General features: G+C 40.5%; 1 protein-coding gene across 7 annotated transcripts in view; it reads right to left on the bottom strand.

Annotated features, from left to right (window-relative positions):
• The window catches only part of SMYD3 (SET and MYND domain containing 3), a 799,439-nt gene that overhangs the window by 204,565 nt on the left and 579,382 nt on the right, over window positions 1-15,492 (bottom strand). For all 7 annotated transcript variants that reach the window (XR_007515309.1, XM_049868604.1, XM_049868606.1 and 4 more), the window contains one exon: window positions 177-244. Coding sequence is in view for 6 of the 7 variants with exons in the window: in XM_049868604.1 (XP_049724561.1) it covers window positions 177-244 (68 nt within the window). In the remaining variant the exon portion in view is untranslated. The remainder of the gene's footprint in view (window positions 1-176; window positions 245-15,492) is intronic.

The following is a 15,492-nucleotide window of genomic DNA, read 5'->3' as shown; positions in this document are numbered from 1 at the left end:
AAAACTGTTTTCTTTAAACTTAACATTTTCTACTTTCTTATAATTCATCATTAAGCTTCAAGCTTGGACCTTGAACCAGCTGCTGCAATAGCCTTTGTTACTACCTCCAGAAGGCTGGGGAGCTAAGTGGGAACTAAAGTGGTTCCTTCCAGTAAATGAAATACCGTCTACCATACCTCGGATACAGGCCAACACCAACTTCCTGCATCTCTGCGTCACAGATGGTGAAAGAGTTGCAGATCACCTGGAAAAACGAAAGAGAGACAACCAGGATTACCAGAGTCACCTAAGAAACTTCAGAGGCAAGAGAACGAAAATGTGCAAAATAAAATGTAGGAGCGTTGTTTTGGAAGGATCCAAAAGAAACACGGATGCTTTTTCATTTGCAAAAAAACCTATCTGAGACACACTCTTCTTAAGAATGTCGAGCAGTCAAGTGCAGAAATATCAACATCCTGTAAAAAAACACAGGATTAAACCAGCACTGGGCCTATTAATTTCAGTTTAATCCCCACAAAAGTTACACAGTTACATGAAACATTCAAAACACAGAATACAAATAAGCTATTTATTGAGAACTAGGGTCCTACCATATCAGATTTTTCACTCAAACAAACTGCCTGCAGTTTCCAAATGCCGCTGTGTATCTGAGGAAAAACAGCAGCGTGCCTTTTATTACTATAAAGAGTGAAGTACACCCAGAGTGGGTGTGTGATCCAGATTAACGACAGGCCACAACGAGCACAGGGAAGCATTCAGTCAACCTTGCGTTTACTAGGCACGTGGAACCTCGCGCACAGCACGGTTCTAGCCCCCATCACTGAGCTCAACGGACTTAAACCCTCATTTGTAGGATAAGGCAAATGTACGAGGGTGGTAAAGGCACTGGACTTGGAATCAGAAATCCTGGGTCCTGGTCACACATCACTGCCTCAGACAGGTGGTGGGGAAACAGCAGAGTGCAAAAAGAAAAGGTCTCTTCCTGCATGGAGCTTATGTTCTAGTGAGGGAGACTGATGAAAAACCCCATGACAGATAAATTGTCAGGTGGGGATAAATAAGGAGAAAAATAAAGGGTAGGAACAGAGGGCAAGTGTGCAGGGAAAATGGTGGTCAGGAAATCCTCTAGGATAAAGTACATTTAAGGAGCGACCTAAAGGAATGGACATATACACATCTAGGCAATGAGAGATCACGTCAGGAAAAAGAGGAAGTGTAAAGGCCCTGAGGTAGGGGTGTGCTGGATGCAGGTGTAAAGTAACAGCAAGGAGGCTCGTGTGACCAAAGCAGATTATGTAAAAAGAAGAGGGATGGAATACGAGATCAGAAAGGTAGCTAGATTATTCAGGGCCTTATGGCCATATTAAGGGTTTTGGATTTTATTCTGAATGAGACAGAATGTTGTTTGGGGATTCTGAGCCGAGAAGTGAATGGATCCGATATCTGTTTTGATACGATCACTTTGGGTGTTAGGCCAAGAATGGGCAGTAAAAGGGCAATGGTGGAAGGAGAGACACCAGGCAGGAGGCTACAGCAACAGCCCAGATGAGAGATGATGGTGGCTGGGATGTTGGTTGCAGATGTGGGGGAAGGGGTTGGTACTGCCAACAGGATTTACTGATGATCTGCTTATGGGGAAGGAAGAGTCAAGGAGAATGCTAGAGTTTTTGGCTTGAGCAAGTGGAAGATTATAGTTGCCATTTATTAAGATAAATGTGACTGTGAAAGGAACAGCTTTGGCTGAAGAGTCAAGAAGTCCAATAGTTCTGTTTTAGTGTGTTAAGTTTGAAATGGCCTATTAGACATCCAAGCCAAGACTAAGAGTGGGCAACTGGGGATCTGGGGAGCAGTTAAGCCTAAAGATACAAATTTAGGACAAAACCAAGCAAAGCTCATCTAAAAGAAAGTAGAAGAGGAGACCACAGGCTTGCGATGAACCAGTGACCACGAATGGGTGCTGATCACGTTACCGAGAGCCTGTAAAGGAAAAAGCAGCAAAAACAAATTTCTCTAAATCGGGCTGACATGAAAGAACATAAAGTATAAAAAAGCATTCAGTCCCCTGAGACTCTTCCACCGCTCCAAAAAGCTTTTATATGAAATTGAGCACAACCTATCATGATTTGGCATTTTTCCTCTAAAAGTCTGATAACACATTGCAATTTCAGATCAGGAAATACACTGATGTACATACACATATTTTAAACACATACTAGTTAAATAGCTAAAAGGGCATCTGTTTTGCATTAAGGTGCCACAGTATGCTGCCTATACATGTATATTTCAGCGTATAAAATGGCTGTGTGTGTGTGTGTGTGTGTGTGTGTGTGTTTTAGAAACCTCAAACATCTTTAAGAGGGTATGAACTTTTTGGGGGGGTAGACATGAATTTTAACATGTATTAAGGTATATCCTGCACTTTACCGGCAGTAACTAACCAACAAAAAAACAGTCCAAACAGAACTAACTTGCTGACTTTTGAATCAACCAGATTTAATATTAATTTTTTTCTGAACTATGAATCAAATTAAAGTTTTTTCCAAGATAGGTTTATTCTGGTGGAATTTTAAAAAGGAAGAGCTAACAAGAGAAATATCAACTTAGCTATCACCTCCTCCAGGAAATGCTTCCTGATCCCTAGACTTAATGCAAATGGAGAAAAGACTGAAGTTGTCAAAGATTTCATTTTACTTGGATCCACATCAACAGCCATGGAAGCTGCAATCAAGAAATCAAATGACGTATTGCACTGGGCAAATCTGCTGCCAAAGACCTCTTTAAAGTGTTAAAAAGCAAAGACGTCGCCTTGAAGACTAAGGTGCACCTGACCCAAGCTGTGGTGTTTTCAATCGCCTCATACGCACGTGAAAGCTGGATGATGAATATGGAATTCTGAAGAAGAACTGACACCTTTGAATTGTGGTGTTGGCGAAGAATATTGACTATGTTATGAACTGCCAAAAGAACGAACAAATCTGTTTCGGAAGAAGTACAACCAGAAAACTCCTTAGAAGCGAGGATGGCGTGACTATGTCTCACATACTTTGGACATGTTATCAGGAGGGAACAGTCCCTGGAGGAGGACATCATGCTTGGTAAAGTAGAGGGTCAGTGAAAAAGATTAAGACTCTCAACAAGATGGACTGACACAGTGGCTATGACTAAGGGCTCAGGCATAACGATTGTGAGGATGGCACAGGACTGGGCAGTGTTTCATTCTGTTGTACACAGAATTGCTGTGAGTCGGAACCAACTCCACAGTACCTAACAACAACACAACAGAGTTAATGCTGCTAACTGAAAGGTTGGAGTTTTGAGACCACGCAGAGGTTCTTCAGAAGAAAGGCCTGGAAATCTACTGAAAAATCGGCCATTGAAAACCCTATGGAGCACAGTTCTACTCTGACACACATGGGGTCGCCATGAGCTGGAACTGACTTGATGGCCACTAATAACTGGTTAAGACTTAGTTGATTTTTATTCATTTCTTTAGCAGCATTTACCTCTCTTACGTTATGTGTCCAAACTTTTTATATGACTTTGCTCAAATCTCTTTGCCTGTTCTTTCTCTCCATTCTAGTTCATCTTTCGTTTCCTCTTCTTTTTCATTAGTCCAGTGGTTGGGATGACAGTCCTATCCATCAGATGAGTGCAAGGACTTCTTTTTCTGCTTATTAGCCAGGGCCTGATACATTGGGCACACAATAAATACAATTCTACTCCTAAGAGTATAATCAAAAGAAATGAAAGCAGGATGCAAACTGATGCTTGTATACCAATATTCACTGCAGCACTTTTCATAATCGCTGAAAGATGGAAACAATCTAAATGTCCATCAACAGAAGAATGGATAAACAAAATGCGGTAGATATATACCATGAAATTTTACTCAGTCGTAGAGAGAAATTAAGTCCTGATAGACGCCAGAGCATGGATGAACCTTGAGAACATCATGCTGAGTGAAATAAATCAGTTTCAAAAGGATAAATACTATATGATTCAGAGAAATACTATTTCATTTATGTGAAATAGGCAAATGTATAGAGACCAAAGTGGTTACTTTGGGGTGTGAGAGAGGGGGAAATAGGAAGTCATTGTTTAGGGGGCACTTGGTTTCTGTTAATGGTGGTATGGTAATTTGGAAATGGATGATCAATGTAAACAATGTCAATGAATTATATACGTAAAAAGTGCTGAACTAACAAGTGTTTTGTTAAATACATATTTTGCCATAATAAAATAACTTTTAAAAAAGCATGAATGAATGAATGACAGCTCCACATTTCTCTCTTTCTCTTTTGCTTTTCTAGCACCTTTTCCTTTAGTTTATACTTTCCCTTCTTCTCCTTTTCCTGTTTTCACTATCATCAAACAATCTTGCACCCTTGTCTCCCAATTTACTCCACTCCACTACAATAGAAAGGATGTTTTAAAAACGCTATTTAACAAATTCTAGAGTTTCCTCATCTGTATTATTCTGAAGGTGTAAATAGCTAGTAAATAAAACATTTAGCTTTTCGCCTACTCATATTTTATAAAAAATGTCGCTTCTATCCAGTACTATATGGATTAAGAAGAATCCTGAAGGGAGTATTTTTGACATATATAATGGATAGCAATGGTGGATAGGGGCAGCTTTCAGGTTTTCTTTTGTAAATGAAAGAATAAGTGGATAATATGTTCATGTGTGTGCAAGTGATAATTTGAAAGGAAATGATCTTTATACCAAGAAATAAAAGAATAAAAAAAGAACCCAGAAAAAAAAGTTGAAACATTTTTCAAAGTATTTAGTTTTCTTAGGAAACAGTACAGGTAAAACAATTAATGAATCAATATACCAAGGCAATACACATTTAGAAAAGCATATTAATGAATTATTCCAAAAAACAGAGAAATTAGGTTTACAAATGTCTCTAAAATTAAGTACGAGTATTACTTTTAAAATTTTTCCAAACTAAAGTATATATTTTAATTATTCTGTAATCACTCAGTATAAAGTTATGTTCATTCTTTATAATTTCTTTCTTTAACCTAATTGAAGGCCTTTGTAAGATCACATTGGAGCCTTTTAGACGACACAAATTGAGAGAGGTAGAATACATGGACGCTGCACCTCTTTAATTTTGTATAAACAACAAAACTGAAATTAAAAATATTTGATGAACCAAATTCATCTGATATTTGGTTCAGGTTCTAGGCCTAGAAAATAGTCTTAGAACCTGACATTTGTGTTCTGAGGTTAAAATTTACCTGCAGAATAGACACGAATAGCAATCAATAACAAAACACAAAGTAAATACTTCGGATATGTATATATACATATCCATTTTATATACCATGAGTTTACATTTCATATTTTTCTCTCAAATTTTCTGAATTATAAGTTTTTGTTTGTCTTTTGGTAGTGGCAGATAATTTGAGCTCTGGGGACAGAAGGAAGGGGAATAGGAAGAAATGGCAAGTATGAAAATCAAAATAATTATCCCTCCACCCTCCTAGAACTAATAATTCTTTAACTTTAAAAACACACTAAGTATTTAATCAAGATATATATATATTTCTTTTTTCCGCTTCCATGGTATATGACATTTTATTAAATACAGAACTTCTGTTTCAGAATCTCCTGATAAACTTTAAGAGATTTTAAAATGTACTTCTGATCTCTCCTACCTGCTTGGCAAATACCTATCCATCCTGCAGCACCCGGTTCAAGCCTTTCCTCATGCCCCACTCCCTCCCTTGGTGGCACATTTACAATCTCTCCCCAGCCCTGCAGAGGAAGGAGGACAAGGATCCAGTGAAGTACAATGAGAGAGAAACCAGCTGGGGAGGGAGGTCAGCTCAGGGCAGCATTTCCCAAATGAGGGGTCATGAATCCCAGGATGCACAAAACTGTTTCCAGAAGGTTTATAACATTAAAGGTGGTTATGGCATCTGTTTCAGTTTCAATTTTTAAAAATCAATAGATAAAACAATTACTGTGCTATATTTTCCCACTTTCATGAAGTAGCTGGAGAGCCTCCACGTTTTATCTGTGAGCATGCTGTAAGGTGATGGGGCAGGTGGCTGTACGCATGGCTCAGTCATGGCGCTGGTTCATTGTTCCCTCCCAGTCTTGTGGAGGTTTCACAATTACAGACTTTTCAATTTTTTCTTAGTTATATGGTTTCATTTGCACACGTAATGGGTGACTGCTTAAAGAGAAAAAGCAGGGATGTTGGAAAGCAAGTGAACAAGTAACATTACAATGTTAATTCTATACCTTTGACTTAAGATATTCCATGTAATGATTTTTATCTGGTTGAAATTCCTATACAGCACCTCAAGCTGTCTCTGGTATTTGAAAACATGTTAGAAAGAGAATATAAAATGAATATATAACTTTATTTTTAGCAGATGTAATGAAGACTATTAAAGTCTCCAGTTTGTTATTTGAAATACGCTTGTACCTAGCTACCTAAAACCTCTCTTCTCTCACCATTTAGAAACATAACTTGAAAATTATAAAATGTAAACTAGCTGGTTTCTTAAAGAGTAAATTATAAGAATGCTAAGCATTGAGTCATAAAAGCATGATGTTACGCCTAAGGCTCAAACAAAAAATATTTCATTTAAAACTTTGTGTTGATAAATAATGTTTTTTGTTTTTGTACAAGACAAATTTAAAGCAAATTAAGCCGTGTGCACCACTTGTTAAATGGTAAAAGTAAAAATTTGTCTTTATATATTATGAATATTATTAAAGATTCTGTAAGTACACTGTATAATAAAAGCAAAAAATAAAACAATTCTCACTTAATGTCTTTATCCCATCCAATATAAAAGTCTACTTGGAAATGCATCCTTCTAGACTGGGGTACATTCAAGTACCGTCTGATTCCACAACTGCAATGGGGTTTTGTCACATTTCAAGATCCTACCACAAATAGATATGCAGTACACATTAAGCCTAGAAAATACTCAACTATGACCTGCCAAGGCTAAAATCAATATCACAGCCAATATCATAAGGGAGGGAATAATAGGTATCACAAAATTGTGCTCCATTTTACAGCTTTCCCAAGGTCAAAATGCCAAATGTCTGCAAACGAGGATTCGAGAAATAAGCCTTTTTTAGACAACATGCTTGCTTTCTGAAATCCACCCATATTTTCATTTTTTTTGTTTTAAGGGCTATACTCACAGCAGAGCTTGTTATACCTTTAACAATTGTCCTTGATTATAGAAGGCAACACAGGAATGATATTCACAATTTTGTCTATTGTTTTTCCATGCGGATATTAGCTGGCATTTTACCTCCTTATAAGTCACCAGATGGAAACAGTACCTACTATAGACGTCTGTCTAATGTGTACAGAAGTATAAAGCTCTGTGACATGACTCTCATTGCCTAATTTTCCTCCCACATCCTGAGGCTCAGAACTACTAGGCTAATCTTAAATAATTTATTACAGGATATTGCTGTAGGTTTCTACAGCTCTGCTATCAGAATCTTTTCTTTAAAAATTTCATTTAGTCATCCTCCTACCCAAAAAGTATATTACCATAAGCTCAACTTTCTCCCACAGATCACACTTAAAGATTTTTTTTGTTCAGAATCTCCAAATATGTTCTTTCATATGATAATCTAGCTTCATTATTCTCTTTCCACATATTGGTGCAAAAATCTACCCCCGGGGCAATGCCAGTTTTCTCTGCTGTAATTTGTCTTAGTTGCAGCATTAATTCCTGAACGAAGTATACTAGATGGTGTAAATCACCTGACAGGGGCTGAGTTGAACATAGCAGAGTGTGGCTCCAATCATCTGTGTTTTTCCATCAAGTTAATGGAGAAAAGAAGACTTCAGAAAAATGTTCCATGTGAAAGATAGAAATGAACACTAACCAACTGCTTAACGTAATCCCCAAATGAAAGATAAATTCAAGTGTATGCCATGGTTGTTCTCACGATGTAGGAATTAAGGCGAATATTCTCTCCAGCAGACATTTTGGCAGGCAAGGGTTTGTCATGCTGATCATGCTTGACATCTCAGGGAGGGAAACCCAGGAGCATAAATTTCATATTACAGCGTCATCTATAAGCTGCATGGGTCCATACAAAGGTGCTTTGGGGACTAGTACTAAGGGCTGTTTCTGGCAGGCAATGGCTGGAGGTGAGGGAGCACATAGGTGGGTCAATTCCTTGTTGTTGTCCATGCATACCCCATCCCTAGTCACGCAGTGGGCAGGAGACAGGAAAAAAGGCCACGGGTCAGACTAGACAGTGCCACACTTTTACTTATGCAGTCCAGAGGCTGCCAGAAGCGAGGCTCGAGGGTCAGGCAGTTGTTCTTGTGGTCTCCCAAGGTCTGCTTCTTTATTTTAAGAAATATAGAAGGAAATAAAAGAGAAAATGCATCATGCTTCCTTCCCACCTCATTGCTGCATGCCCTGAGTTGATTCGGACTCACAGAGACCCTATAGGACAGAATAGGACTGCCCCATGGGGTTTTCTAGGCTGAAATCTTCACGGAGGCAGGTTGCCACCCTACCCTAGCCCTTTCTCTGAGGAGCAGTGGTCCTTCAGTGGAAGAATTCTCACCTTCCACGTGGGAGACTCAGATTTGATTCCTGGCAAACACACTCACGCGCATCCACTTCCTGCCTGTCAGTGGAGGCTTGCACGTTGCTATGATGCTGAACAGGTTTCAGCGGAGATTTCAGACTGCGGCAGGCTAGGAGGAAGGGCATGGCGATCTACAGAAAATTAGCCAAGGAAAATCCGGTGGATCACAATGGTTCACTCTGTAATTAATCATGGAGAAGACGCAGGACTGAGCAGCATTCGGTTCCATTGTCCGTGAGGTTGCCATGAGTCGGAGCCCACATAGCAGCAGCTAACAAGAACAACCACCCCAGCGCCTTCTCTAGAGGTAGCTCATAACCCTTTTCCCTCTTTCTCTAAACACTCTAGCAGACAGCTAGATATACAAAACAGGCTGGTGAGATTTTAATGCAAAGATACAATTTGATAATTTGTCTTTTCTCCTGGTACCATTATAAACTAACCATCACAATGAATATATAAACAATACTATTTTCAGCTTCCTTCCTGACCAGATTGCTGAGTTGGTGAAACACCAACACGCTGCAATGAACAACTTCAGTGGTTCCCTAGAAAGACTCACACGGGAGGTCCCCTCACACAGCCCGAGTACATCGGAAAGCGAAAGGCAGATTTCCTTGTAATGAACATCGCTGAAAGTAAAGTCTGACAAACTCATTTTGCATGGCTAGCGGGGACATACTGCATGAGAAAGCATTGTAGACTCATGGGCTTAAAAGAGATACACAAACCCTGGCCTGAGGCCAGAGGCAGGATGTGCTGTTTCTAATATGGTTTCCACCAGCAATTCCAGTCTCTTCTCTGGTGCTTGCCCTCTCCTGCGGTCCTCTAAAGTTCCCAGTCTTCACACCTTCATGTCACTGCAGGGCAGGTCAGTCCCTCCCTCTGTTTCCATCTAGTCAAATCCTACAGATTCCTGACAGCCCAGCTCAAAAGTCTTCTCTGGTAGCCTTCAGACTTCCCAGCTGGGGAGGGGAAGCGCACTGTTTACGCTCCCACCGTACTTTGCCCACGCATCCACTCCCACCTCCGGCCCACTATGTTACAGTGATTTCTTCACATATAAAGGCTTCCAGAGAGAAGAGATACTACTTCACCTCTTTATTCTTATTTGTTTTTGTCTTTTTGCTCAGACTGGTCTGTCACTGAGTGTACCCTAAAAATGTCTGCTGAATGAATGAATACGTGCTGAGTACATTTAATATCAGCAACTTTGTGACTTCTCTACAGAGTTGCTAACCTGCCAAGGCAACAGCCATTATGGGACAAAAAAAAAAAAAAAAGTTATCTTAATGTCCCTCTTAGGAGCCTAGGTGATGTAAACAGTTTACTATCAGCTGCTAACATAAAGGTTGGTGGTTGGAACCTACCCAGGGGTACCATGGAAGAAAGGCCTGGAGAACTGCTTCTCTAAAGATTACAGCCAAGAAAACCCTATGCAGCCGTTCTACTCTGTCACATGGGATCACCATGAGTCAGAATTGACTCAACGGCAATGGATTTGGGTTTGACTTTTGGATTTTTTAATGTCCCTCTTTTCTTCCCTCCTTTCTTTCCCCTACCCCACCCCTATCCCTCCCAACAACAAATGTTCATTCATTGACCTACACAGGCCGGGTTCTGGAGCTACAAGACCTCAAGGGCTCTCAAACAAGCAAGGGAGACAGAAGTTATCAGCCAGTAAATCACAAGCAAACTGTTGAAGTCAGGCAGACAGACCACTTGAACATTCAAAGCTTGAAATCGGTGACATCAAATGGACATGACATCAAACAGACATGACAAAAGCAAACACCGAGAAGCAAAAGGAATAGGGCACAGAGTTTTGCCACAGCAAGTGGAACAAAATACCCACCACTTTACTTCCTTGGCTTAAAAAAGACTTACAAACCTCTACGATGCATCCTGTTCACTCCATGTTGTTGATAAGGGAGGCGGGGGGGGGGAAGCATGGCAATATTAAAGATAACCAACCAGCTGCCATGGAGTCAATTCTGACTCCTGGTGACCCCACATGTTTCAGACTAGAACTGTGCTCCATAGGGTTTTCGATGGCTGAATTTTTGGAAGTAGATTGTCAGGTCTTTTTCTGAGGTGCCCCTGGATAGGCTCGAACCTCCAGCCTTTTGCTTAGCAGCCAAATGCATTAACAGTTTGCACCACCCAGGGACTCCTGTATTAAAGATACCAAAAACCACACCAAACCCACTGCCTTCGAGTCGATTCCAACTCATGGCGGCCCTATAAGACAGAGTAGAACTACCCCATAGGGTTTTGAAGGAGCGGCTGATAGATTCAAACTCCAGACTGTTTGGTTAGCAATCGAGGTGTTAATCCCCATGCCACCAGGCCTCTGGTATTGAAGACAGTATTACCTAAAATACCATAATTTAAAATATTTTCCCTGAAAAACCAGAAAGGAGATATAGGAAGGGTTAGGATGCAAGCGATGGCCATTCTGACTACAGGAGCTGTCAGAGAGGGACCTCAGGGACTTTGAGGACCGCCTTGACCTAACGCTCTCCTCCACCACTTGCTGAGACTACCTGGAAATGACACCACTAAACCCACTGTTTTCCATCAAAGCAAAGGCCTTCACTAAAACCCACAATGTGTTGTATGAGAGAGGAACACCTGACATTTCCATGGCCCTACTCATTTTGAAGCATTTCACGTTCATTATCTCTTCTAGTTTTCCATCCACCTCACAAGGGAGCTTTTAGCACAGTATCTTTGTTTTAAAGATGAGGCAAGAAAGGCTGAGAGAAATCAACAGACTATTCTAAGGCTACATAGTCATATGCTCTAACACACCAACTGAATTAAGTTTGCCATAATGACCATCTTAGCAGAAAACTGAGCCCTGAAGGAATTACACATAGGACAGATTGGGGGGAGGAGCTAAGCAAAAGGCAAGGTCTGGAACACAGGGTTGCACCCTGGGGCCATCAGAAATAGAGATTTATTCACTCATTTATTAAGGGCCTATTATGTACCATTATGCACTTCTTAGCCCTGGTGGCCCAGTGGTTAAAAGCTCAGCTGCTAACCAAAAGGTAGACAGTTCGAATCTACCAGACGTCCTTAGAAACCTTACGGGACAGTTCTACCCTGTCCTATAGGGTCGCTATGAGTCAGAATCGCCTGGAGGGCAGTGGGTTTATTATGTACCAGGCACAGTGCTAGGAGCTAGGAAGAAAGGAGACAAAACTGCCTCTCTCACCACTTTGCCTAATGATCCAGGTCAAATAAGAATGTAAAAAATGTCACTTGTTTCTCTGTAATTCTAACAAATTCTGGCCTTCTTCTGCCAAAGATCATTTTCCTGACTGTTGCCCATATTTCTTCGTAAATCACCCTGTCAAAATCAGAGTGGCAATAACGCAGGACAGCACTCTAAGGTGTCAGCTCAAATTAGAAACACATGAGTCTGCAGCTCTTCACAGCCCTGGGCCACTGGCCTCCACACACTCACTTGGTCATCCCATAAAGGACTGCTGGAGATTACCGGAGACTTGCTGGAAGGGTAAAGTAAAATGGATGGCTGTTGAATTTTCCATCTCATTGTCTAACTGTAGCCAGTAGGGATGGATTACCCAATAAGCAAGGTATGCACAGGCTTAACTGTGCTTATTTCCTAATCTGTAGTGTACAATTTCACCTGTTTTTTACCATGCTTACTGGCGAATCCATCTCTGACAGCCAGCCACCATTACCAAATCAGTGCCACAAAGAAAGAAACCTCCGCTCCTCAGTGCAGGATGGAAAGATAAATCAGGTACAAAAGAGCAAGTAGCTGAAGGAAGACAGGGAAAACGAAGCCTTGACATTTTGTCATGTGAATGTCATAGCATTTGTAGGCATTTGTAGATGTAACAATCAGAGACAGAAATGAAAATACCCCTTCCCACTCTCCCAGCCCTGCTCCCTCTTCTCCCTCTAAATAAGTCCGATTGATTTTCTCTTGCTTCATGAATGCTTTCTGCCTTCCCGCCTCATCATATTTAAAAACATCAGGGATTTAGTTGCTTTAAAAAAAAAATATGTATATATCGCGGGATAAAATGTGCTCAATTGCATGCAGGTCTGCATTTCTAAACTATTGGCCCATTAGTTTTGATAGGAAGAGCCTAAAAATAAAGTACCAGAATTTGCCAGAAAGCTATAAACTGAAAGTACTGTGACGATTAAATGTAGGACTCAGAATGGCTCCTGGCATATAGGAAGCTTAGTAAATGGTAGCAAGACCATTATTATTACCATAGTTCATCACCAAAAAACACACTCGATATGTTATGTACCACTAAGAAAAGCCACTAACAATTAAACTATGTCATGCAATCTCTATTCGCCTGGAGCAACAGAGGAAGAAGGAGAGTCAGGGAAAGGAAGAAGAGAAAGAAGGTATGGCTAATTGCCTGCATGAACAACTGCCTTCTTTACCCTGAGACCAGAAGTGGGTGGTGCCTGGCTAAAATTACTGAACATTTTGATCAAAAATTCATAGATGAATCCTGATTGAAGGCAGAAAATACAGAACAGAATTTCAAATTATTGCAGAATCCAGAGTTTCTGGAGCCATGGAAGTTGAATGAAGTTCCAAAACTATTGCCCTGAGATAATCTTTAAACCTTAAAAAATATCAAAGAATGTCTGCCTTGAGCATTGTACTCTTTTAAGACCTATCTATATAGATTAAATTGACAATAACAACTCAAAGGATTAGATAGGAACCTCAGGGGGCAGTGAGTTTACGTTAATAGGGGAGGACAACTCAGAAAAGGAGGGTGAGAATGATCGCACAACTGGAAGAATGTAATCAATGTCACTGAATTAGACTTGTACAAACTACTGAATTGGTGAATGTCTTGCTGTGTATACTCTCAACAATAACAACTATTTTTAAAAAATTGTTAAAATGGCAAGTTTTATATATATTTTACCACAGCAAAAAAATAATTATAAAAACCAGTAAAACAAAAAAACTACTTTATGCCATCAGTTGCAAGACACATTTCAACTTCAGGGATGTAAAATTGTGCATCTTGGAATTAATGAACTACAATCTCAATAAGCATACCTCCAGGTTCCTAGAAGGATGTAAGTTATGGTCTACATAACTGGTATCTGAGTACAGGACGCTTCTGTCTCCACAGCCACATTAGGGCCTGAGTTTCTGACCACTCCTTGTCCTCTTGGAACCTCACTGCTAACCAGACTGAGTTGCTCGGGTCCTCTGGACTCTTAGCATCACCCAAAGTTATTCCTCCCACTTTCAGCTCCACCAGTTCTTTGTTTTCGCCATTCTCTGAATCAGCCCTCATGGACCAGACTATCATAAGTCATTCAAAACCCCAAATACCACCCTGATATAAAGTTACATTGCTAGTGCCAATTCAATGGCCTTGCCAAATTTGGCTATACTCTGGAGGTGACTTCATGTACATATGTTCCCAGCATTTTCTTTCAATACTGAGTTAAGCAGGGCAATTTCACTTGGAATGGAATTTAAATTAGTTACTTTAAATCCAAGCTCAGGTTTCTTTTCCACCTATCACATAGCTCTCTCTAAATAACGAAGTGAAAGCACATAGGCGTTTAGTTTGAGTGGTGAAGCTGAGGATGGATTTCAAAGTCATTCGTCATTAGCCTGACAAATCGTGCAGCTAGGTATTGAGCACTCTGGAATCTTAGCTGGCTATTTGTCATTGAGAGTGCTGGCTCTCAAGACCAGAGAATATACGTGGGAACCTATGAAAAATATATAAAACATATACAGAAAACACACAAGAAATGAAGAAAAACGGGTTCATATTTGTGATGGGTAAGATTGTGTGTCAACTTGTCTGGGCCATGATTCTCAGTGTTTTGGCAGTTGTATAATGTGATCACTTCCCTGTTGAAATCTGATATGTGATAACCCCCATGATAGAATCTGCTGAGTGGTACTGGCGGGGATGGGGCCTGTGGTGGTTTACTGCCCCTTCAGCCTTCATCTCTCCGCCTTCTGCCACCTACTTCCTTCCTGCTCACCTTGTAAAGGTTGTTAGCTTGTTCTGGATCCAGTAGCTGTCTCTTGTCTGACCTCTGGTTCTTGGGACTTGAGCTAGCAGCTTACCTGTCCATCTTGGGATTCGCCAATCTTCACGGCCTGCGAGCAAGAGTCCTGCTCCCAGACCTGCCTATTCTGGGTTCGCCAGCCCCTGCAGCTAAGTGACTCAGGAGAAACCTTGCGGTCTTGCCTGCCGACCTTGGGGATTCCTCAACCATCACAACCTGTGAGTGGGATCCCTGCTCTCCAACCTGCTCATCTTGGGTTCACCAGCTTCTGCAGCTTTGTGAATTGGGAAGGGACTCTATCCTGATCCAAGGACTTGGGATGTTACAAACTCTACAATGGCGTGAGCTGTTTCCTAAGTATAAATCTCTCTCTACATATTTATACGCATTGCTGGTTTTGCTTCTCTAGAGAATCCAGCCTAAGACAACACTGTTTATGTACCACACATTGCACACAGAGCCAAAGAGTGGGTAATCTTCTAAAACACCAGCCAGGCTCCTTGGCGGTCACAGCAAAGTTGGTCTGGTTACATAAAGATCCTAGAGTGAACTATCCAATCAATGGTGACCTTATCATGACACATATATGTTCTTCAGATATCTTTTAATAAATACTTTTTCATGACTATAGACAATTCCTAGTTATTAAAATTCTGATTATGATGTTCTAAAATTGACTGTGGTGATGGTTGCACATATCTGAGAATACACTTAAAACCACAAAATTGTATATTTTAAATGGGTAAATTGCATGGTATGCGAATCGTATCTTAATATAAAACCCAATAAAAAAACCCAGAAAAAAAAGTCTGATTATTCTGCCTGTG

The sequence above is a fragment of the Elephas maximus genome, chromosome 24 (genome assembly GCF_024166365.1).
Source record: "Elephas maximus indicus isolate mEleMax1 chromosome 24, mEleMax1 primary haplotype, whole genome shotgun sequence".
NCBI lineage: Eukaryota > Metazoa > Chordata > Mammalia > Proboscidea > Elephantidae > Elephas > Elephas maximus.
This window is presented reverse-complemented; position numbering and strand designations above follow the sequence as displayed.